This window comes from Saccopteryx leptura, chromosome 4 (genome assembly GCF_036850995.1).
Source record: "Saccopteryx leptura isolate mSacLep1 chromosome 4, mSacLep1_pri_phased_curated, whole genome shotgun sequence".
In the NCBI taxonomy this organism is placed as follows: domain Eukaryota; kingdom Metazoa; phylum Chordata; class Mammalia; order Chiroptera; family Emballonuridae; genus Saccopteryx; species Saccopteryx leptura.
Genome location: NC_089506.1, coordinates 27,257,117 through 27,281,892, shown reverse-complemented (window position 1 = coordinate 27,281,892; position 24,776 = coordinate 27,257,117). Strand labels below are relative to the sequence as shown.

The 24,776-nt window shown below is 41.9% G+C and overlaps 1 protein-coding gene across 6 annotated transcripts in view; it reads right to left on the bottom strand.

The window, feature by feature from the left end:
• UNC5D (unc-5 netrin receptor D) overlaps positions 1-17,466 on the bottom strand; it is a 524,296-nt gene extending 506,830 nt beyond the window's left edge. For all 6 annotated transcript variants that reach the window (XM_066380315.1, XM_066380316.1, XM_066380317.1 and 3 more), the window contains exon 1: positions 17,120-17,466. In XM_066380315.1, coding sequence (XP_066236412.1) covers positions 17,120-17,222 — 103 coding nt within the window. In that variant the 5' untranslated portion in view covers positions 17,223-17,466. The remainder of the gene's footprint in view (positions 1-17,119) is intronic.
• Positions 17,467-24,776: the final 7,310 nt, after the last annotated feature.

Genomic DNA, 24,776 nt, shown 5'->3' with positions numbered 1-24,776 from the left:
ATCCAAACCACTGAAGATATAAGAGATACACAGAATCTGCCACCAAGAAGTGAACACTCTGAAAAGCAAAGAGCCGCGGATCTTTGGGGTTTAGTACTTGGGGAAACTGGCTGGTTGTGCCTCTTTCCAAAAGATGGGAAATGAGAAAGACCAGCGGGGAACTGCCGACCAATAGGGATGCTGTAAGAAATATGGCTTCTACCTGGAGAACTCCTGTGAGGTAGTTACATTTGGATTATCTTTTGAGGATTTCTATTTCCTTCTAACAATGAACACATAATATTTTATAGTTCAGGGGAAAAAGCTATTTTCAACACTTTTATCTAAACACTATTTGGAATAGATGCAAGTAAGTTCCCTGGTCTCCTTAGTTGTGTTAATCTAACCATTTAGCTTGCACATGACTTACAACATGGAGAAGAGGGTGCCAGCTCCCAAAATCCTACTGTCAGCCCTGCTGGTTCAGTGACTTATATCTAAGGGGCCCCATATAAGACTTCTTCACGATGCTCACTGCAAAGCTGTAGTCACCTCAGGCTGTGTTTGCCAGGGCCACTCACGGGGCCATATGGTTATTGGTAGCTGGTGTCCTCTTACCTCTAATTTTTTTAATATAATTGCCGCTTTTCTGGACCCTAAACCTTAAATACCTAAGACCTTAAGTACTCTTCTAATTTCCTAAATCCTTAACTCTACAGCCTCATTCAATCAGAAACCTAGCATGCTTTTTTCTAGACATGGAACATGTGACAAGTTCTTTAGCCACTGCTGATGGCCCCTAATACTGCAGAAGTGTAATTGTAGGGCCAGTAGTCATGACCGTCATGGCCACAGCCAGGCACTTGCAGGTTCACATTAGATTCGGGCAGACAGTAGAGAAACAGTGGAGCCGAAAACTGGTGGGCCATTCCTTTTATTCTAGCCGTGCACCAGGCTGGCAAGTAAACACAAACACACAGATTGCTGCAAAACCTACTCATTCAGCGCTCACAAAGCTAATGACACATCTGGGTTTTCCTAGACTCAAAGGCCTCCACTAGTTCAATCACCTCTAGTTCCCCATCTCCTTCTCTCTGCACAAACTGGCTTCTCCTTCAGCACCCTGCCATCTTGGCTGTTTCTCTGCAAAAAACATGGTCTCCTACTTCTCCTTCCTCCTTCTTCTTTCTTAAAACTTTTTGGCATGAAAAGCCCTCCTCCAGCAAATATTAGCATGACCAAGCCCCTTCCCAAGCAGGAAGGTAGTTAGCCATTTCACCTGGGTAGCATCATCTACACGGGCAGAAGCCACTTTTAACAATAAAAGTGAGCAAAATCAAATAACACAAATTTTACAAATTTATTTGCCCAACAGTTATCATTCCCAGAGTTTTTGTATTTTAATAAGGGGGGGAAGCACAATGAATTCACCCAAACCAATTTTACACCTGAATGGCAGAATGACAGAACATATTTACAAGCTCACTTGAAGGTGTTGGGTTTTTGCTTCTTTGTTATTTGCATTTAGAACACTGTGGAAAACCAACTTACAGCAAACACAGCCCTATGCTTGGCATTGAGGAGACACATAGAAAAGAAAATTGTCTTTGACCTCAGGTGGTAACAATCAAGACAAACATAAAAAGAAGTAAAATATGGACTGATTGGTGTAGCAACAGAAATGACATCAAGGTATGCAAATATACCATTCAATAAGACAAAATTAATCTATAATTGTGCAGAAGGTCCATGGATGGTGGTTCATAAAAGCATCTATTCAACAAGGGTCAGGAACAAAATTACAAAGTGGGAAGTGAGCACAGTGTACTTGAGAAATGCCCAGCATCTGGATGTATTGTAAACATTAGTATTGGCAATGAACTCAACTAGTACAAGGATCTTGGACCTGTTGTCTCTTCTTCTTTTTTCCAGTGTCTTCATATTGTCCTTACTTCTGGACAGTGTCCAATAGTCCAGTCCTTTGCCTATGGAATGGATGATGAAAGGTGTTCTAGAATAAGTTCAAGAAGAAAGAACAATCCCCTACCCACCTAGCTATATGTCTCCAGGCATGACTCTTAAACTCTACCAATTTCAGTGATCAGAGGTGAGAAAAATTAATAAGATTAATTTCTAAGATAACTTTAATTCCAAACTCCAATTTAGGCCAATGATTTATCAAATACCTGTTAAGTAAAAAACACCATATTCTGTTCACAGGTATCAAATCTGAACAAAATACCCTGGCTACTTTAAAAAATGTACATATGAGATGAAGCAAAAGAGAAACAAACTACTGAACATGACAGCACAAGGCAGCATGTGAGAGGTATAAGGAAGGTACAAAATCTGCAAGACAAAGGAAACTCAAGGACACTTCGGGGGCACAGCCAGGAGCCCAGGTGAGTAGAAGGTACATGAAAAGGGCACTACGAAATAAAACCGGAGAGGTTTGCTGGAACTGTTCTGAGAAACAGGTAATGCCAAACTAATAAACTCCCTCGCACATAAAAAGTTTTTATCCATTACAAAGGTGACACTGCCGATCATTTGAGAAAGGAGGAGGACCCCTCAGTAACGGTCCTGGGACAATTGGTGATTCACATAAAAGAATGAAATTAAATCCCTAATTCAAACTCTTATTCACACACAAACAAAAACCTGTTCCAGGTGGATTAAAGACATAAATATGACAGACCAAATTATGAAACTTAGAGGAAATATAGAATATATTTAATGAGATTTAGGAAGAATTTCCTAAGCACGACACAAAAGAGCTAAGTATAATATGATTAACATTGATTACATTAAAATTAAAACTTCGGTTCATGAGAACATAAAAATTAAAACCACCAGAAAATACCATAAAGAAAAACTAAATAAATAAAGCAATACAATCAATCATACATTAAGGATTATTAATTAAACACACACATATTTAAATTCCTATATTTCAAAAGATAAATACAAAAAAAATGAGCTAAAGTCTTGAGTAGATGTTTCACAAAAGATGAATGGCAATAAAATATATGAAAAAATGTTTAACTTCATTAGCAGTTAGGGATATGAAAATTAAGTCCATGCAGAGATAATCATATTATAACCACTAAATTAGCAGAAATCTCTAGGCCTGGAAATACCAAATGCTGGCCTATGTGAAATAATGGAAACTCACATGTTGCTAAAAATTACTTGGCGTTACCTGGAAAATTTAACAGGTTTATGCCCCTACTCTTAGTAATCTACTCTCAGTTTATGTAAAACACTTAACAGGTTTAATGTTTAGAAATACATACGTGCATAATTAAACCGTAAAGCAAAAGAGGGTAATTCTGACATAACAGCAGACATGTGCATGACTGTTCCTAGCAACAATTTTTATAATAGAAAAAAATCTGAAAACAACCCAAATTTCAGTGACAGCAAAATAAATAAGTCAATTATAGTTTAGTCACACCACTGAATATTGTAGGTGAGGGAAGTAAATCAAAAATAGGATGTGGCCTGACCAGGTGGTGGTGCAGTGGATAGAGCGTCGGACTGGGATGCAGCGGACACAGGTTCAAGACCCGAGGTCGCCAGCTTGGGTGTGGGCTCATCTGGATTAAACAAGGCTCACCTCAAGCAAGGGGTTACTCGGTCTGCTGAAGGCCCACGGTCAAGGCACATATGAGAGAGCAGTCAATGAACAACTAAGGTGTCGCAACAAAAAACTGATGATTGATGCTTCTCATCTCCCTCTGTTCCTGTCTGTCTGTCCCTATCTGTCTCTCTCTCTGTCACTGTAAAAAAAAAAATTGAAAAAAAAATAGGATGTGAAATAATAACATAGATGAAACAATAACAGGTATTAATAAATGGTGAAGACTATGTAGACTATAATGTTATTTAAATAACTTTATTTTAAAAAGTCAAACATTGGCCCTGGCTAGGGAGCTCAGTTGGTTAAAGCATCGTCCCCCTATACTAACGTTGCAGGTTCAATCCCCGATCAGGACACAAAAAACAAACAAAGAATAAATACCTAAGTAAACGGAACAACACATTGACATTTCTCTCTCTCTTCCCCTTCCCCATCGCTCTCTAAAATCAATTTTAAAAAAATCAAAAAAATCAAAAGTAAACTATGTTTTAAAGTACATACATATTTGTTTAAACTGTTTATAAAGAATAAGGAAATAAGCACAGAATTTGAGCGTGATAACTTCTGAAGTAGAACCTGAGGGTGGGTTAAGGGCGAAACAGACCCGTGTTGATAGTGCTCTACGTCTGAAGTGTGGTGTAAATTCAGACACCACTTTGATTTTTAAACTACATTCAAATGCAAGAATTAATAAATCATAAAATGTTTTACAGAAGGATTTCACAAATAAGGAACCGCAGGGAGTTGTGAACGGAATGGTAATATTAGCCACGCTTGCTTTAAGAAGAATTTCTATGCCTTGTCTCCTAAAATGTCAGAGGAGTGCCAGCTGTCCCTGACTGCTCCTTTCGGTCACAACAGCGGTGCTGACTGGGATTGTGTCCGACCCTGTAGGAGGAAACACCATGCCTATATCCTTCAGCCTCTAGGACCACTCCAAAGATATTAATCCACTCCCAGATATGATCACTTATCACTCATACGTGGGCCTAGGAGACATTAGATGAGGGGTAAAAGGAACCAGGAATCTATCTCCATGTGTGGGTCCTGGGCTTTTTTTCAGAAGAAAAATATATGGTGCAACCTTCACCCCTGTGTTCTTAAGTCTCCTCCTCCCTTATGATATAATGTGTCCTATACAATCTCATCCCTTCTATTATTTCCTCTGTGCTTCCATCTTAGCAGGAAATCTCTCTAGCTCCAAAAGGCTGAAATGTTTCGTGCCAGCATCCAATTTCACTCACCCAAGTCATTTGAGAACTGACATGGAATGATAAGGCCTAATGCAGAGCGGGCGGCGACCTGTGAGCGGTCACCTTCATCCTGTACACTTGGGCTCTGGTAGGGATTTTCAAATATCTTCTCTAAATCTCAAAAGAAAAGATCAGTTGCTACACATATACCCAATCGATGCACCCATTAAGCCAGCGGTTCTCCATCTTGGGTTATCAAACTGAGCATCTTAAAAAAAAAAAAAAAATCCTAGAGGTTCCTCCCCGCTGAGATTCTGACGTTAACTGGTTCTGAGATGGAGGTCCCAGTATGAGCTGATTAGGGACATCAAAATTGCAGTGTTTCTCTTCAGAACTTAAATTATAATCACATATATTTCTATTAACAGGGGTTACATTAAATATTTGGTGGCCACCTTTCAATCCACTACGTTTCAAGAAGATTGCTTGAATGCACATTAAATTATTACATAGCATTTTTAAGCTTTAAAAAAAGGCTAACGATGACACAAATTGAAAGTTTACCCATCTGTCATTTTGTCACTCAACCCTGGCTGGCAATATTAGAGATGTTTACCTTCCTGCCAGTTTAAAAAATGGTTTTGGGTGATGACAAGGTACTGAAAATTTAAAACCTGAACACTACTTCCAGCTGCAAGATCCTTCACTGGTAATTGCTAAAAATAACCAAACTGAGTATTTTGACACCTAATCTCCAAGAATCGGAAGTTTTCAACACCTCACATGTCTTACACTTCCCCAGCAAGGTGGCTTCAACGTGAATAATAATCATGATAGAGTCACCAGAGTTCACAAACTCTAGCTCAACTGCAGGGATTGCTTTTTGCAAGTTACCATGGGTTTCAGAAATCACTTTAAAACAAAGAACAATAGGGAGTACATAAGAAGAAGCAACTGAAGCTTTTAAAATTATATTCACTCTCTTTGGCTGCAGATGATGGCCTTTGAGGGCATCATTGGTACATTGCTGCCAACATCAAAAGCATTCTAAGAAGCACAAGTCGAATGCTCTTGCGCTTTAAAATCCAGTCCAGCGAGTGTGCCCAGAGTGCCCAACCATGGAAGCTATTTCAATAATATCCCTCCTAACAACAGATCAGGCCACCATTCTAACTGGAAAAGGTTACCTTTTCACCTCAGGTGAAAATCCAGATTGAAACAGAGAAAAAATGGAAACTGGAAGTAATTTACTTATCCAGATAAGAATTAGTAGCTGTGTGATAAATACCATTTTAGTTATTCCCTTGGGTAAAGCCCACTTCTAACTCATGGCACTAACATCTCTTATTTTTATTAGCAGAAAAGAGGTGAATAAACTTTTCTATGTATAGATTTTTAAAATATTTAGGATCTACTAGTGGGTTCACACATATAATCTTTAACGAGGATGCAGAAGTAATTAGAACGAAAGCTTAAGATGTACTATAAATTTTCATACAAACATAAAACATCTATAATGTAACCTCTTTTACAATGTTAATTAGCTCTGTTACACTGAACCAACTGAGTCCCTTAAATCACAGCCCCAACAGTCTATGATCAAAAACACAGCCAAAGGGGGGGGGACTGTCCTAATTCAAAGGCATTCAGAAAAACATCAACATTTTAAATAAAAGGGAATCATCCTTTACCAGAAGGGTAAAATAATCAATAGTTTTAGTCTTCTGGTATCTTTTTTAATGTCTTTGTGCCTCCATTGATTACTTTCTTTATTACAACCCTGAAAAAGAAAGAAACAAGAACAACAGTGAGAAAATGAGGACCCGAATTTAGAAGCCAGCTCGGATGGAAATGACCTCTGAAAACCAAGCAAGCTACTTTGCTTCTTCAGACCTTGGTGGTTCAAGTCGAAATATGAGCTTTGACCTAGATATTTTAGGATCCTTTTCAGCAATACAATTTTTTGATCCTTCTTTACCAATGGGAAATAGAGGCACATAGAAAAGTCAGTGATCAAATTAGTGTTTATCAAATGTCAAATAAAAGGCCTCTTAAATGCTTTCTATTCTCTTCTTTTAGACAGTGCTCCTCCACAAAACTAGACAAAGCTATATATGCACAGTTTAAAGAAAATTATAGAAAATGAGGGTGAACTGATACTCTGACCCGTTAAATCGCAACAAAATGTGAAAAAGTCATTGATATGAGACAAACTGGAAGGCTGGGTGCTGAATCTTGCAAGATTTGAGTCAAAGATGTTTTAGTAAAATAGTTTGAGAAGATCTCCATCCAGAAATATAAAATGAAATGTCATATATGTTGTTTCTATTAAAAAGAAGCAGCCAATCTAGCAACCATGCGCTTGTACACCCAGCTAAGCAACAAGGAGCTCACCTGGAAGGGTCCCAAACCCCTTCCACTGGTCTCTATTTCTCCCAACTCTGCTGTGACAGTGCACAGGTAAGCATTAATTTACCACCACTGATTCAGGAAAAAACCAATACATAATATTAAATTTCTTTTATTGTTGGTACATTCTTGAAAAATGCTTGACACAGCTTACCGGCATCATCCCTGAAGCCCCACTAAACATGTCCTGAACATTCTACTTCCAGAGTAGTTTTTCCTGAATGTATCGATACATATTTAAAATGCCAAGAAAAGCTTTCTGAAATGATAAAACATACTCTGAATGAATGGTACTGAAAACAATGGGCAGCATCATAAAAGGTGAGAGTGGGAATGAGTTTTAAAAATAATCTACTCACTTCTCATCTGGGAAATGAAAAGAAACAGAGGAAAGAGTGACATGTTGAAGCACATGTGGTCTTGAGTTGTCCAACCCACCATCAATGCTTAAACTAGAGGGGAGTTTTGACTTGAGGAAGATTCAGGGAGCAAGAGGAGACGGGGTACAGGGGGTTAGATGGGAGATACTATGGAGGAAGAGAGAAAGGGGAGGGCCTGAATTAACAAAATGATTTTCAAGTCCAAATTGTGTCTACATCTCAAGTTTAAGTGTTATTAATGCCATTTACATTCATAGTATAGAATCTTACTGATATGTTTGCTATCCTGATGACAGATGACATTCCACTCATATATAATACATACACACAGATATCCATGCATGAAAGCTTTTAGCACCTTGACAATTATCAATAATTGGCTGCCTAGTGATGGTCCTGTCCGCTGCATGCTGGGAAAGGATAGAACTGTCTTTCCCACGCTGCTCTCCCAGTTGTTAATGTGCATTTCAACCTGTCTGGTAGACTTGAGAAAATAGCCAATGTTTTTCTTTTTGTTTCTCCAAGGTGAAAAAACTTAAATGACAAATTTTGGACACCTTTATTGCTTTATAGCAAACCCCAAACGCTTGCATCCCACCCATATACCTCACACTGACAAAACTTGTAAACTTCCTGATTGCTTTTCTTTTCTATCTTTCTTTCTTCCTTTCTTTCTTTCTTTCTTTCTTTTTTTTTTTTAAGGAAAACAACTTAAGAAATTTCCCGATGCAGGCTGCAGGCAATCACTGTGGCTTCTGGTCCCGTGACTGAAGGAGGCACGGGACTGTCCATTTAGATGCAGGGCAGTTCAAGCTCCTTTCGAAAGGCTTGTAACGCACATTTCTCTGGCAGAGAATTTAGTTTTTGCCGCTTGTATTTGTTCATCTCTTTTTAAAAAAACAAAAAAAACAAAACGGTGATATAATTCTTAAGGACACATTGATGAAAATTGATGAAATTTTTCAAAGAAAAAATAAAGCACGCACATGCAAAATTAATAATAAAGACAAGGTATTTGATAAACTAGGCAGATTGAGAAGCTAGTGTTATATTTCTAAATAGTATTTGGTATCCATAATGGCATCATTAAAAATGAAACTACAGAACTAATTTGCGATTTTATTTACTCTAATAAACACTTCAATTCCTTTTTATTTTTAAGAGAAAATTACTGCTTAGCAAGTTCCTCAGAATATTTTACATACCACTGTCCCATACTACAGTATATCATTTTTAATATGTTCAAAATTCTACTTTCCTTATATCAGTCTTGACTCATTTCCTATAGCCCCCTTTTCCCAGGTGGGGCTATTTCTGTTTATAAGCAGGAGAAACACACACCATGTATACCAAGAAGACAAAACAGGTATCATTCAAATTATTTACAGTACTTGTTTCTCCCATGGTGATGCATTCATGGCCCTATTCTAAATGCAACGTGAGCAGAATGTTGTATTGTCCAATTTAAGCATAATCCATCTATTTGGTAATAAAAGAGAATTACATGGTAAAGAAGTCAAAAAGGCTCAGACACCACTTGGGGACTCAGCTTCCAACCCTCATACTACTTATTGCTACCTGTCTGCCCTTGGTTGAAACGTCATCATCTATTCAATGTCAGGGTGGATGTGAACATACGAAATGATCAAAATTGTCACCATACCTTAAAAGTGTCAAGTTCCATACACATGAATTATTATTCAAAAACAGCCATCCACAACAGGGTCACATCATACACTTAATCATCTCTCTAGAAGAGTTTATCTAGGAATATGGACTTTACAATATGTCAAGAAAACAGAATGTAAAACCTTCTTATAGCCCCCCACCCCCGGCAAATAAATTTTCCTGATTTTTTATCACAACATTGAGTATATCTTAGAAATTTTAAACTCAGTATTATTCTTACCATAACATAAAAAGGTTAAAGTAAAAATAATATTACTGGCCTGACCTGTGGTGACGCAGTGGATAAAGCGTTGACCTGGAATACTGAGGTCGCCAGTTCAAAACCCTGGGCTCGCCCGGTCAAGGCACATATGGGAGTTGAAGCTTCCTGCTCCTCCCCCCTTCTCTCTTTCTCTTTCTCTCTCCTCTAAAATGAATAAATAAATAAAAATAATTTTAAAAAATAATAATAATATTACTTAGCACGCGCCATTGGACAAGCACTGCCAGGCACCAGGTAACAATACACAATGGACCCAGTCTAATAAAAGTAACTGTCTTGTGGCACAGACAGACCCCAAACACCGGCTACTGCATCATGTTGTGACAGCAATAATTCACCAGCTTGGGGAGCATCAGTACCCCAAATAAACATTGCTGTTGTTTTTGTTTTTGTGCCTGTTTGTTTGTTAACAGCTGGTTTGTTCAACATAATTATAGCTTGCTTGTCCCATTATCTGGTACTCTGGATCTTTTTTTTTTTTTCTTGTGACAGAGAGACAGAGAGAGGGACAGATAGGGACAGAAAGACAGGAAGAGAGAGAGATGAGAAGCATCAATTCTTCATTGTAGCTCCTTAGTTGTTCATTGATTGCTTTCTCATATGTGTCTTGACCGGGGAGCTCCAGCCAAGCCAGTGACTCCTTGATCAAGCCAGCGATCTTGGGCTCAAGCAAGCTAACTTGGGCTTCAAGCCAGCGACCATTGGGCTCAAGCCAGCGACCATGAGGTCACGTCTATGATCCCACGCTCAAGTTGGCAACCCCATGCTCAAGCTGGTGAGCCCACACTCAAGAGGGATAAGCTTGTGCTCAAGCTGGCGTCCTCGGGGTTTCCAGCCTAGGTCCTCTGCATCCTAGTCTGGCGCTCTATCTACTGCACCACGGGTGGTCAGGTACTACTCTGGATCATTTTAAGTGTAGCACCAATGAAGAGATACACTAAAATGAAGGAACATTTAAGAGAGTTAACAGTCTCTTACTTAACAAAAATCTTACTTTGGGTAAGCTATTCAACTTCTGGGGGACTCAGTTTCTTCTTTCTGACAGGAAATGAATTAGATGCAAACATAAGTCCTCAACTACACCAAAAAATTTTCAAGACTTTTAAGGTATTGTATTGCATCTATCTTTACAAAAGCAGGAAGTAAGGCATTATGTATATTGCATCTGAATGGTGCTCCCTGAATGTCTGTTAGTTTTATGAGTGGCTGTATGTTTGGCTGACTTAAAACTGACATTTTTTGTTTACCTAATCCTTTATTGGCATGTTAAAAATAGTTTTACATTGAATTCCACTTCATACTGGCTTCCAAGCGAAAATCAATATTGAAAATCAACAACCTGAGTTACTATCCAAAGTGTGGTCCACGGATGATGTCATCTCAGAGCCTGGCATAAATGCAGAATCTCAGGCTCCTCCCCAGGTTTACAAAATCAGAATGTGCATTTGAACAAGCTCTGCAGCAATTCCAATGCACATTAACATCTGAAAAGCACTGATTTGTGAGTTTCAAACACTATCAGTTTAGCTTCCGTAATCCATGATCATTTATTTGGTTCCCCTCCACTCCCAGTAGATTTTATTAAATTAAATTCAAATAAAGATGATAACTTCTAAATAAGTACTGTTGCTAGCAGAAGCCACAAATCACTTTCAAACACTTCTAAACAACATGCCACAAATATATTTAGAGGCAAATCTTCTCATTCAATATTTAGTAAATATATTTGCATTTATAGTAAGTTATCAAAATTTATGAATAATATTAGGCATAGTTATCCCAGTATTGGGTGAGTCCTTGAAGTAGGCAGAAGAATCTCTTCACTTTGGTCTCTTGTATCTCCTGCTTCCTATGCTTGCCTGCCAATCACCTACCTTCTGGAATGTCTGCAATGCCACTTTCCCTTAGACTGACCTGATTGAGAAATTACATTTCAATGTCGGTAATAACAAAGCATTTGTAAGTCATTCTTATTTGAGTTCCACATTGTGGTGGTGGTATTTTCCCACATAACTCCTCCTGCCCTTACAAGGCTGGGTCCAGAAGGGAGACATGTGTTAAAGCTTCTCCCTGGGCAGGAAGGCTCTTTTGCACATTATGAACCAGAAATTTGGGAGCAAACAGTCAATATCTGCATTAACCGGAGCTGCATTGACCTCACTTGGAAGACAGCCTCTGGCTTTGCAGTTTCCTTAGTTATGAAGGAAACTGTCAGAGGAACTGGTCATATAAGAAGAATACAGGCGTCCCTTATCCTTGTCCCTTTGAAAACAATATTAGGAAATAATCTATGTCTCGTGATTTAATGTGAGAAGTGTAACACATGTTTATTATTTTTAATTTTAGCCCCATAACCATAACTTTAATACGTCTGCCCTTCATTTCTATCTAGTTCAGTGAAGTTGGGGTTGAGGGGGTGATGGATGAATGGGGTTAAGGACAAAATAAACTGTACACAACATACCGCACACAAACCCACTTTCAAAAGAAATACTCCACAAGCACAATCGAGTTTGCAGTAGATTTCTAACGCAGCCTAAACTGAATACATTAACATCCGCCTAATTCTGAAAATTATCTACACACAGCATGTGTGTACGCACAATAAGGCCATACGATGCAATGTGGCACAAACAATTAAAAGTTCTTTTCAAAGTGGAAATGCAAAATAGAATGAATATCTATTTTCTATAAATGCATCTAGCCATCTGCCTTGCAAGAGCAGCAGCAGGAGTACCCAAAACAGCAGAAACAGCAGCCTCTGCTGTTAACACTCTATTCTCAAATCTCATGCTCCACATTTTCCCAGCAAACAAGGCTAAAAATATAAGACACGCAATAAATAGTCTCTTGGGATCTGCCATTCCATGGATGGTGTATTCAATCAGAGTAATATTTTCTGTTGAAATTCAAAATTGAAAAAAAAATAAAAAAGCAAGCCATCATATTAGAAACAGGCATTCAGAATGTTAAGCGTGAATCCAATCCCAGAGTATATTAAGCTGAATGGTGAGAGGGTGGTTGTTTTCTTACAACATAAATCTCTGAGATTTATCTGAATATATCTATAGATCTATTTAAGCAACTCTAAATTCCACTACAACTCTCACAGTTATAGAGACATCATTTTAGTAATGCCGTCACCAAATATAAAGGTCATTTTATTATCGGCAGGGTTTGGAAAAATCTGCCTTGCTGTAGGCTCTAGGGTTGGACTACATAAGTTCAAATCCAGGCTCCTCCATATATTAACTTTATGGCCTTAAGCAAGTTATTTAACCTCTGTGTGCCCCCCTTTCCTACCTCAAAAATGAGAACAATAATGTGACTTAGCCTTTGGAGTTATTTTAAGAATTAAATGAGTTAATGTATATAAAGCTTTTAGAATAATCAACGGCTCGTGCTACATACAATAATTACTACTATTTTTTCATATTCAAACAGGGCAGCAAACATGTTTTCTTTTAAAAATAAGCATAGTATAAGAAGCCATACTATGGTAGTTCTCACACATCATACTGCCCACTTAGCAAGTGAAGGGGCGAGCAGATAGGTGTCTTTATCTAGAGCGTGCAGTTAATTGAGAATGACGGAGGGATGTTGTCTCTGGTTCTTCTATCATACTGTCAGTTGACAAAGGCATCAGGAGAAGAAGGGCAGAAGACAGTCACAGAGCTGGTCAAGTGACACTTCCTGGAGTACAGAACAATCAGAATTAATGGCAAAGGTGTAATCAAGAAGCTCCTCTTGATTATACAGGGCTTCCCGGGAGCACCTGTGCCCATCCATTGGGGAGAGACCCTGCGTCAGCACCCCCACTTCAATGTGAGGGTGTTATGTTAGAGTTTTCTCTGTATGCCTGTCCTCAGGACTGGATTTTAATGCAAGGCCTCTGAGTCTCTAGCCTCCCTACTAAAACAGAAGGAAGTAAAGTCATAAGGGAGGGGTGTCAAATATTTACTAGCTCCTGATAAGCCAATTTCTTGATAAACCTTTAAAGTTGGCACCATTTTACATTGCACACTAGATTTCGTAGAAGGAGGACAATAAGAAGCGAGTTTACAAATCAGTGAGGAAATAGAAAAGTGCTTCTCTAACCAGTAAGAGAGCAGGGTCTGGGCAGACCTGCCGGATTCAGGGCTAAGGTCCTGAGGGGGCTCACGCAGCATTCCCGGGGCTCCCCACGTTCTCCCAACCTTCTGGAGTACCACGTGAAGAACCATGAAACCACAGATGGGTCATTCAAATAATGAGGGAGGATGACGGGGCACTATCACTGTCACAGTGAGACCATGAATCAGGGCGACAAGTGCTGTGCCATGATAGAGCCGGGTCACAGCAGTTCATCTCTTCTTAGGAACTGAGACGCTTAAGAGAGTTCTTGAGCAGAACAGTTTGTTGGACAGGAGGAGAGGCGCCACTGGTCTGCACAAGCTAAGAGCACAACCAAGAGTCAGAAAGTAGCAAGCCCAGCAGTACAATGAAAGGAAGACTCTTCTCAGAGCCCTGTGGAAGGACAGATTTCTCAGGAAAGGGAATGGAATGAGGAAAAGGGGTGGGGATGAGCACAGATGTGCTAATAACATTCATTAAGGAGGAAATGACTAGAGATTTAAAACTGTATGAACTAGGTAGATAAATAGACTTAAGTATGCATAAACCATATGACCCTATTATGCCTACAAAATAAATGTGTGCCTCTCTTGCCCTTAATGCATGACTACAGTTACTGTCAGGAAGATTTCATTGTCCAGGAAAATTTTTAAAGCAAAGAATTGTGTGAGAGTTCTGCCTGTCTAATATTCTCTTCCTCCTTGCCTTCAGACTAGGATAGCCTATGTACAGTAGCTACTACAGGAATCACCACCCGATCAAAGGCAAAGAACAAAAACAAATCAGAATGACAACATGATGTGGATTTAATTAGCATTTGGCAGGTCATGGATAACTTTTAAACAACCTTCTTTTAAGTTGGAAAGTGTTAAAATATACAGTAATCATGGCCCCAAAGGGCCTTCCTTACGGCATGCCACCAGCCAGGAACATAAATCTGAAGAGGTAAGTCTTGTTGATGAGGGAGGGAAACAGAACATTGCTACTCAGGTCACTTCTGCGTTCTGTAGACATACCCTTACCCCAAGTATCTTCTTCTTTGACTATATCCAAAGCCCATCATCAGAAATCCCCCTCTGACTTTCAGAGTTTTACATTAAGGGTGAGATAGGGAAAAAAAAAAAAAAAAAAAAAAGGACTTGGTGCGATCGTGAAAACAAATGATCAATAATTGTACAGAAAATGCTTTTGAATTGTTAAATGTTCTTATATCATCAAATCAAATGGCTTAATTCTGTATATCCTGTTAACTAGGGAAGGCAGACTATCTTGGTTCAAATCAACATGAAAAGGTTTGCAGAAGAAAAACTAGGTACTCATATAAGGAACAACCACCTCGGCCCAAGCAGAAAGAGCCTGCTGAGGTTCCTGGGCGAGCCACAGGAGCGTTTAATGAATGGCCACCTTCCTGGGCTGGGAGAACTTAACTAACATTGAAACACACTCTTTGTTCTGAAAACTCCAATTATGTCCACCTGTCCAAAGCCAGGTGCATGTGGCTTCGCAGGTTTCACAGCCTGCTGACTGAGCAATCTCTGACAGATGCTAAGGGTAATGGGCTTCATGCCCCAGAAAGTAAAATATTACCAGGGAAATATTAGGAAGATTTAGTGCTCCACTGCATGTGTCTGGAACATTACTATGATCGGTGCGACACATTTGTTGTAAATAAGCCTGCAGAGTGTACAGTATGTTTTCCAGGAGACCTTTCAAGAACAGCTTGCAGACAAGAGGTGCTAGCCTTGGTTTCGCAGCCAGCAGAACCCCATCCACCAGGCTTTTGGCGTGTCTCCACTCCTCGTTGGGAGCTGGCTTCAAGACAGCCCACCAACCCAAGTTGAAAGGGGTCAGCACACAGAGTCAGCCCTTTAGATACTCCACAGCAAAAAAAACAAGTGGCAACTCAGACATTTGGATCAACATCTAGAGAAAGCCCGCTTGTCCCCGAAACGGCATATGAAAAACAACTCAGCGCTGACTTTGCAAGGAGGCGTACACAGTAAGTAGTAAATGAAATGGCTGAAGCTTGTGCTGCTTCCAGCAAGGAAACGAGACCCAGGCTTCACCACCCAGTGTCTGCAATCACTGAGGCTCGTTTTTAAACCTTTCCTGCTTTTTGAAGAGCCTGCTTCATTTAAAAACAAAACGAAACGAAAACTTTTCAGGAAATGAAATGCAATAGTCACTGAACAGAATCATAAAACACAAAGCCTCAATCTACTTTTTTTTTTTAAATTCTTTATCCCAGGCAACACGACTGCTTTTAACACACCGTTAGCTTTTATAAACATGAGATTATGTTGGTTCTTTGAGGATCGTCCCCAGTCCTTTCCACCCTTTTCTGTCTCGCGACCACGCAGAATATGTTCAGGATAGCCAGGAGAGCAGACGTGAGCTGGGCAGCTCGGTCCCACCTCTCACCAGACACGCGTCAGGTCCATCATTTCATGCAATAATGTAATTACATATTCTGACCCCTCATGGATGCCACCCGGGGAAAGAGAAAGGTAAAGAAGGGCGGGAAAGAGAAGCTTCATGCTCTGTGTGAAATGCTGCCTCTGATCATCTTCCAAACAAGTCCGCGGGATTTATCTTTAAGTTCTTGCTCTCTGTCCTCGCTCAAGGAGGAGCTGAAACCAGTTACAGTACGTTTCGCCCTGCTGGAGTCCAGAGGACCCAGGAAAATGCGGTCTACGTTTCTAAGTAAAGCGGCGGCTTCCCTGCTGCTCGGTGGCCCCGCGCTCGCGACTGCCTGGCTGCCCTGGGCACCGGGTGGGCGAGGACGCGCCCGGGAGCGGCCTCGGGCCGGCGGCTCCTCCGCGCGCTGCACTGCGGGCGCAGTTACGCACGGGGGGTGCACGCAGCTCTCCCCAGCTCCCGCAAACACGCAGCGTCCTGGAGAGAAAGCCCAGCGCTGCCTAGGACCCCGGGCTAGTGTCGCCCGAGGGGTGTCAAGCTTCGCGGACTTCAGCCTGGATGCTGCTCCCCGGAGGGAAGAGGCGCCCTCTCCATTCAAGCAGCCCACCCTACAGAGACTCATCAGCCGGCGCCTCTCCCCAGGAACTCTCGGACACCGCTATGGGGCCCCCCCCAAGAGCGACTTCCTTGGAAGGAAGTGGAGAAGACAGGGGACAGCGAGATCGGAGGCAAGAAGTGGGTCCTCCAGCCTGTCGCAATCGGGGAGGGCTGGGGAAATGGAGCAGGCAAGGAGAGTAAAGGGTAGGGTCCCCGTCACAGCAACCTGTAGGATTGCGGCAGATCGCAAACTTGGGGTGAGAGGCAGTGTCCCCTCGGAGGTTCTCCGCCCAGTTCCCTCCCAGCTGGGCTCGGTCCGCGGGGAGGTGCCGGGCTCAACTCGGGCAGCCAACGCCGGAGGCGCGGGGCGCAGCCGGTCTCGCCGGCGCCCGCTGCGCTCGCCCCCAGCCCCGCGCCCGCTCCGCCCGGTGCTTACCTCGGGCAGCCGCAGCCCCCGCCGCCCAGAAGCAGAGCCCCAGCCACGGGAGCCAGCGGCGCGCTCCTCCCGCGCCTCCTCCTGCGGCGGCCGCTCTCCCCATGATATCGCCCCTCGCCGGGGTTCGGTTCCTCTTCCACGCCCGGGAGCCTGGGAGCGTCACGGCGAACCTGGGGCTGGACGAGGGGTCCCGAGGGTCTTCAGTGAGTCGCCGCTCCACGACCGCCTCCTAGAGCAGCCGGACAGGGCGCTCCGAGCGGCCGCTGGCTGGACACCCAGAGGCGGAGCGCGCCCCCATCGCCTCCCACGGCGGGGCGACCGCAGCCGCCAGCGCCGCTGCCCGAGTCGCCGGCCGTCCCCGCCGCTGCCGGTCCGGGACTACCGTGCGGAGGAGCCAGACCGCATCGCTAATGAGACCCCCGCGGCCGCCCCGTCTCCTCCCTCCGAGCAGCAGCCAATGAGCCGGGCCGGGGCGGGGCGGCGGGAGGGGCGGCCGCGGCCGCGCGGGGCGGGAGGCGCAGGTGAGCCCGCGGCGCCGGCGCCCCCCACTCCCCGCCCCCCGGGTTTTCCGCGCTCCGCATATTGAGCCCGCTCCCGAAGAACCAGAGCGGGTCCGGAGCCGGACTCGCGGACACCAGCCGGACTCACCTCGAGATGTGAGCCAAGCCGGCGGGCCGCTTGGAGGCGAACCCAGCGCAGAAAATGTGACGCCTCGACACCCTGACTCAGTCTGTTGCATCCGCCAAACCAATGTTTTGTTCAACTTTGAGCCCTTTTACCGTCTGCTTGTCCTGCTCCCATTTTTTAACAGCAGATCAGATATCGCTCTTGAAGAATTCGGAGGAAAAAAAAAATACCACTATAAATGATAAATTGGGGAAAATAAACTAGAATATATCCATTATTGCAATTATGCTAATCTAACTCTACAGGCTTGCAAATAAAGAGGTGGGGAAATTACAATCATGGGTGCATTAGGTATATGTGATCGATATTCATTTTTTATCCCCCTTCCCCCATTCCCTTGTCTGTGATCCTAATTTCAAGGGGAATCTCAGGATTTTCAAAAAGCTCCCTCATTTCCGATGGCTTCTGTTGTCTTTGTTTGTTGTAATCTCGGCCCTGGGAATTGCCTTCATCCTACGTATCAGGGAATGGCAGCCATGCTGGGCCTTTCATAGAGGGGAGACCTTTCTTAAAAGTGTGGGTTGTTTTGAATGAACTGTCAAATCTTTCACTGCTTTACCTCATGGTTGCTTCTTACTCTCTCCTCTGCGGAGGAGAGATTTAAAAGAGATTGGGCGAGGCCACATGGTTTCAGAGCAAGGAACACACCTGGGGAGTTGACCCTGACTCCAAGGCTCCAAAAGTCAGAGCACCAAGTTCTCTCTCACACTACCCAGCCCCCCTCCTCCCCATGGTGCCATGACTCGCTGGTCAGCATGTGTCCACTTTTGCCCAGTTGACCCCAATAGGAAATAAAGTCTTAGTTTGGAAGAAAGACAACCTTCCGAATAGGTCCTCACTGCCCGCAGTCAATATTGATACCAGTACTTTCTAAAAATCCACCTTTCCTGCCAAAGTGCTGTTTGTTCTCCAAAACACCTTTCTCCAGAGAATAAACAGCTTAAAGCAAGGTAATTGTTCTGGATGAGGTAATTGCAGTAGCTCACTTTCTTCCCAAGAACAAGGGGATGATAGGCAGAAAGATTGATTCCCTGATAAGCACAAATGCCATCCCTCTCCTGAGTGTCACCAGACGTGTGACTGTCAGGGGAAGGGACCGATTGTTTCCCCTGGTCTTCTTGCAGTTCAATAAAAGGTTTGGGACCTGGTCAGAAAAACCAGGCTCTGAGGAAGGAATGCTTCAGAGTAAAGTGATGCTCGGCTGGCTAGGGACCTGCCTAAAGATCTCTTTAGAATCTTAGTGAATAAGGATTTTGATCTTTTTCTTCTGAGAAGGTGAATTGAAAATTAATTTGCCAAATATGCTTTACCTGTCTTCAGGAAAATAGTCATTCATTCTCTGACATTCCTTATTCTTCAAGTTTTGTGGTAGTTCTACCACAAATGAGTATTTTCATTAACAAAGAGAGAGAGAGAACGAGGAAAGAAAAAGAAAAAAGTATAACTATGTTTCCAAGATAGTATTTAAATATTACTGCTGTTGCCAGAGAGGAGCAAAATAAAAACAATTGTATTTTGAAAAAACTATTGAGGCCCTGGCGGGTTGGCTCAGCAGTAGAGTGTCAACCCCACATGTGGAAGTCTGGGGTTTGATTCCGGCCAGGGCACACAGGAGAAGCAACCATCTGCTTTTCCTCCCTCCCACTCCTCCTCTCTCTCCCTCTCTTTTCCTCCCACGGCCATGGCTTGACTGATTCAAGTGTGTTGACCCCGGTGCTGTGGATGACTCCCTGAGCTTCTGCCTCAGGTGCTAAAAATAACTCAGTTGCCAGTAGTCCCAGATGGGCAGAGCGTGGATCCCAGACAAGGATTGCCTGATGGATCTCAGTCAGGGCACATACAGGAGTCTGTCTCTGTATCTCCCTTACTTTCACTAAAACAAAACAAACAAACAAACAAAAAATCCATTGAGGAAAAGATGACATAATACTAGGTTAATAATTCAAGTAAGATTGCAAAGACAAATGAGAGAGAAGAAGGGAAAGAACCTTTGATTGCATACCCAGCTCAAGCAATAGGTCTTTCATACACATAGTTTTTTTAGAGCAGGATCAAACCCTGAAAGGTAGTCACTATTATTCCTATTTGGCAGATGAGGAAATTCAGATGGAGTACAGAAGTGATTTGCCCAGGGTCACATAACTAAGTTGTTGAACATCAAAAATGAAACACCAATTTGAGACCAACTCCAACCCCAAGATGAGGGTTGAGATAGGGTTCTTTCTATCGGGTTTTCCAGAGACGGCCCACCCCATCCTCCTCAATATTATCTAACTAGTGGTGTGGGGGAAGTTGAATCTTCAGTATTATCCCTTGTTACATACCATGTATTGATGGTACTCCCTGTATTAATTATGTTCCACATAATTAGGCACCCAATATTAATCTAACCATATCTATTTTTGAAACATATGAGTTGTATACCATTCTATTTAGAGATATATCCACATCCATCACTACCCAGGGTCGTTGTGCTCCACTGTCAAGAAGCACAGCGTGGAATAGTAGAAGTACTGGCCTGAAAATCAGGACACCTAAAGTCCAGTCCTCAGTATTGCCAGGGACTGGTTAGGTGACTTCGGGCACATCACTTCTCTATCTTTTCATTTGTAAAATAGAGTGTTTTACTAGATGATTTTAAGATCAATCCTATTTAAGACCCATCATTTTCAACTCTAGCGTGTTATGATTTTGAATATTCAAAACAACCAAACTAGATATTCAGTTGCCTCTCTGGAATCAGTACAATTATATCACAAATGTATTGTGTTCCAAAGAGATTATTTTAGATTAGAGCCAACCTATAAGTAATAGCCATAATCAGGTAATATTAATTTAATAAATAAAGTTAGCAAAGTGTTTTTTCTCAATTCTTTGTTGTTTGAATTGACTCTACTTATTTTCTAACATGTTATACATTAGAGGTAAAGAGATAGAAAGTATCTATTTCCATTGCCTTTTTATTGAGATATAATTAACATACAACATTATATTAGTTTCAGGAGTGCAGAACAATGATTTGACAGTTGAATATATTGCAAAATGATCGCCACTAGTTAACATCAATCACCACACAATTATATTTTCTTATGTAGTAACAAGTTTTAAGATCCCTCCTAGCAACTTTTTTTTTTTTTCCTTTTAATTTTGAAGCTGGAAACGGGGAGAGATAGTCAGACAGACTCCCGCATGCGCCGGACCGGGATCCACCCGGCACGCCCACCAGGGGCGATGCTCTGCCCACCAGGGGGCGATGCTCTGCCCCTCCGGGGCGTAGCTCTGCCGGGACCAGAGCCACTCTAGCGCCTGGGGCAGAGGCCAAGGAGCCATCCCCAGCGCCCGGGCCATCTTTGCTCCAATGGAGCCTTGGCTGCGGGAGGGGAAGAGAGAGACAGAGAGGAAGGGGGGGAGTGGAGAAGCAAATGGGCGCTTCTCCTATGTGCCCTGGTCGGGAATCGAACCCGGGTCCCCCGCACGCCAGGCCGACGCTCTACCGCTGAGCCAACCGGCCAGGGCCAGCAACTTTTAAATATACAATATAATAGTATTAACTGTAACCACCATACTATATATTACATCCTCAGAATTATTTATTTTATAACTGGAAGATTGTGCCATTTGACCCTCTTCATCCACCTACCCCCCCCCACACACACACACACATACACCATGCTTCTGGCAACCACCAATCTGTTCTCTGTATCTATGAATTTCGTTGCATTTCTGTTTTTGTTTTTGTTTTAGATTCTACATGTGAGTTCATACATCATTTGTCTTTCTCTAACTGATTTCACTTAGCATAAGGCCTTAAAGGTCTATCCATGTAGTCATAAATGACAGGACTTGGAAGATTTGACAAAGTATGGGAAATTTTTTGGAGTGCCCTAACCAATAGAATGAGATTCTTTTAGGAGAAAGGAGTGCCTCATTTAACACTTGAGCAAAAGCAAGGTGTTAGAAGTCGGTGAGATCAAGATCTCTGGGAATAGAACACAACTGTAGCTGGAAAAAGAAAGTAGATTTGAGCTTACGAACATTGAAGGAAGGTTTAAAGCAGAAGAACTGAGAAGGTCCACAGTACATTTGTACATCACTTTTAGTTAACCTTCTAAACCAAACAGGTAGTTTTAGTCGTAACCACTGTAAAAAACATTCTCTCTTTCCCAAGCCTTTTAAAGCTGCACATAGATCCTTCTCAGGCACGGGTCATAGAGAGACAATCTTCCCACATATGGGATGCTAACATTCCTCCTTCCTGAACCTGATGACTATGTCTGAAGACCCAGCTAACTATTTTTAGCTCTGCCACTGTTGATGTTTCTGATAAAAAGCCACTGTCTCTATTAATCATGTAATTATGATAATAAACAGGGACGGCCAAAAATCAACTGGATGAAAGGGCAACAGCTGGCAACTTCAATCGATGAACTTGGCAATACAATTAAAGGAGATATTCCACAAACAATGTTTCCATTGGGAATACGCTCTGTGCCTGTCATTTCCCTCAGGAAGGTCTTGTTCAGTCGGAGCAGTGCGTTTCAGAAATGCACGCAACTCACAGAGAGCATGCTGAATTTTATTCACCGCTGTGTGCTCACAGCCCTGCTCACGACTCATGAACTTGGTGGAAGCAGTGGGGGGGGGGGGGAGGGAAAGAGATGTTAAAAGCTAGGGAGCTGTGAGTCCGTTCCATGTGATGTCTATCTGTGTACAAAAATCCAGCTTAAAGGCAATATGGGAACGTTTGTTAAGTAAACTCTTTCAGACACAAAATTAGAGAAGCCTATTTTAGATATTGGGCTATGAAGCAGCAATAAAGTACAAAAATCCAATACATTTGATTAAAAAGGGCAGCAGGGCGCCATGATAAGGCTCTAGCTAAACAAGTTTTTCCTGAAGCCACAAGTGTGCCTTCCCCATTTTGTACCCGGGGAATTCTTCCCAGAATCGGGCGTCCTGGAGTTTCAGCTGCAGCTGCTGACACAGACGAATGAAAGAACTTAAAAATAATAACAAGAAACACAATCCTTCGGCAGTAAAATTAATGTTTTAGTGCTTTAAAAAATAATAAGCTGTGTCGAGAGAAGATGCGATGTGTTAACTCAGAAAAGATGTAGTCTCTGAGGACAGCGTGGCATGAAACCCCTGAGTTACCTGACCTTGGCATTTAGCATCGGAAGTGTGACAATTTATGCATCCCAGCATTTCGTGGTCTTGTGGCAGTTCGGGGATAGCTTGGAATCTTTCCAGATTGGGAGAAAATACTAAGATTCTTAATGTCAGATGGGACATGCTGCCAAACCTTTGTGGGGGAGTGTATTTTTGACAGCTTTCTGCTTCCCAATGTTGTCTCTGTTTGTTCCTTCTATTTCCTTCCTTGGGATATCATTTATTCATTTGTTCATTTGTTACTCTCTGCCTACTCTGGTAGACCACCCTGTGCCTGTTGGAGGAGACAAGGGAAGAAACACCCACAGGTAATTAAAGCAAATTTAGAGTTCCAGGTTGTACGACTGCCACATAGCCTTTACTAGAACACACAGGTAAACCACAGCGCTCTTCAAATAGAAGACAGCTGAAGGCCTGAGACGATTGCCCTGCAGCTCTGGTCAGGAATAGAATTAAGGGTCAGAAATGTGACAAGTGGAACAAACTTCTATTCTAACCTTCCATTTCTTATTATTCTCACAAGATCCAAGGGTGTTTAGTTTCCTTACAACTGCCGCAGATACCCGGAGCACGCTGTTGTGGGACAGTGGCTTAGATGCAGAGTTTCTAGTACGCATACATGAACAGGACCGGCACATATCCTTGTCCACTAATGCTGCTTGTTCTACTCCAGAACAGGGCAAAGAAACAGATGGATGTGGTCAGGAGAATATCTGCTTGTCGAAGTTGGAGACAAGAAGGGAATATATTGCTTTTTGGAGTACCAGAACCAAAAGAAGAAGGAGGTATCTGGCCTCTGGATTAAAATGTGACAAGCTGAATGGTAGTGCACACATCTGGGGAGGGGAGTGGCTTAAACAATCAAAGGAGTTTATCTGAGAGCATTTAACTAAAACAAGTCATTCGTATAAATGCCAAATAGAATTTACTGAGGAAAGAAAGGAATGGCTTGTCTAAAAGGTAAAACAAAAGAAATAAGCTCCCATTTCCCTTTTTCTTTCACTTTCCTCAATTCCTCTTCTGGAATGAGATGTTATAAATAAATTCTTTCACTAGGAGGTGGAGCAAAGCAATAGCATTATATATCTGTTTAAATGGGACTCATGTAACTTTTACATGATTTCTCTTTGGTGTGCAAAGAGAAACTGCTAGCTTAACAAACAGAATTGGTTCCAATTTTCAAATAAAGCTTTCCTGGTCCAAATCTCACTATTCTTGCATTCTTTTTCCATATATGTATCAAAAAAAATATCCACTATGAATTTATAATTTGTTATATCTGAAGGCTTAGTCAGTGGATTTAAAAGCATTCATTAGTAAATGGCTGTCATGCATTTTGAAAGGGAAAAGATCTGCTTTACATGTTAAGTAGTATTTTACTGAAAATAAAATTTAAGAGAATACCATTTGCAATTTAATTCAAACACATATTCCACTCATCTTGTCAGGTATAAAGATGACTTCATCTTAATTCAAGTACTCACTTCCCTTGAGACAGACAATGTAGTTTTAGAGTAGATTTTGGGGATCACTAGAAGGCCAAGATTATCATTATTAGTACTTTGGTAAGAACCTAATCCAAACAGAAAGTAAAGCTGGAACTCCTTTGATTCTTCTGCACTCAAATTAATGACAATATACTTCTCCACTGAGAAGAGAATGCAAATTACACACACCACATATATACAATGTATGCATATATATGAACTGTCTGTGTGTATATGAATAAATGAATTCATGGAGCTACATATATGTCACATAGGTGTGTACAGGGTGGAGCAAAACTAGGTTTTCATTTGCA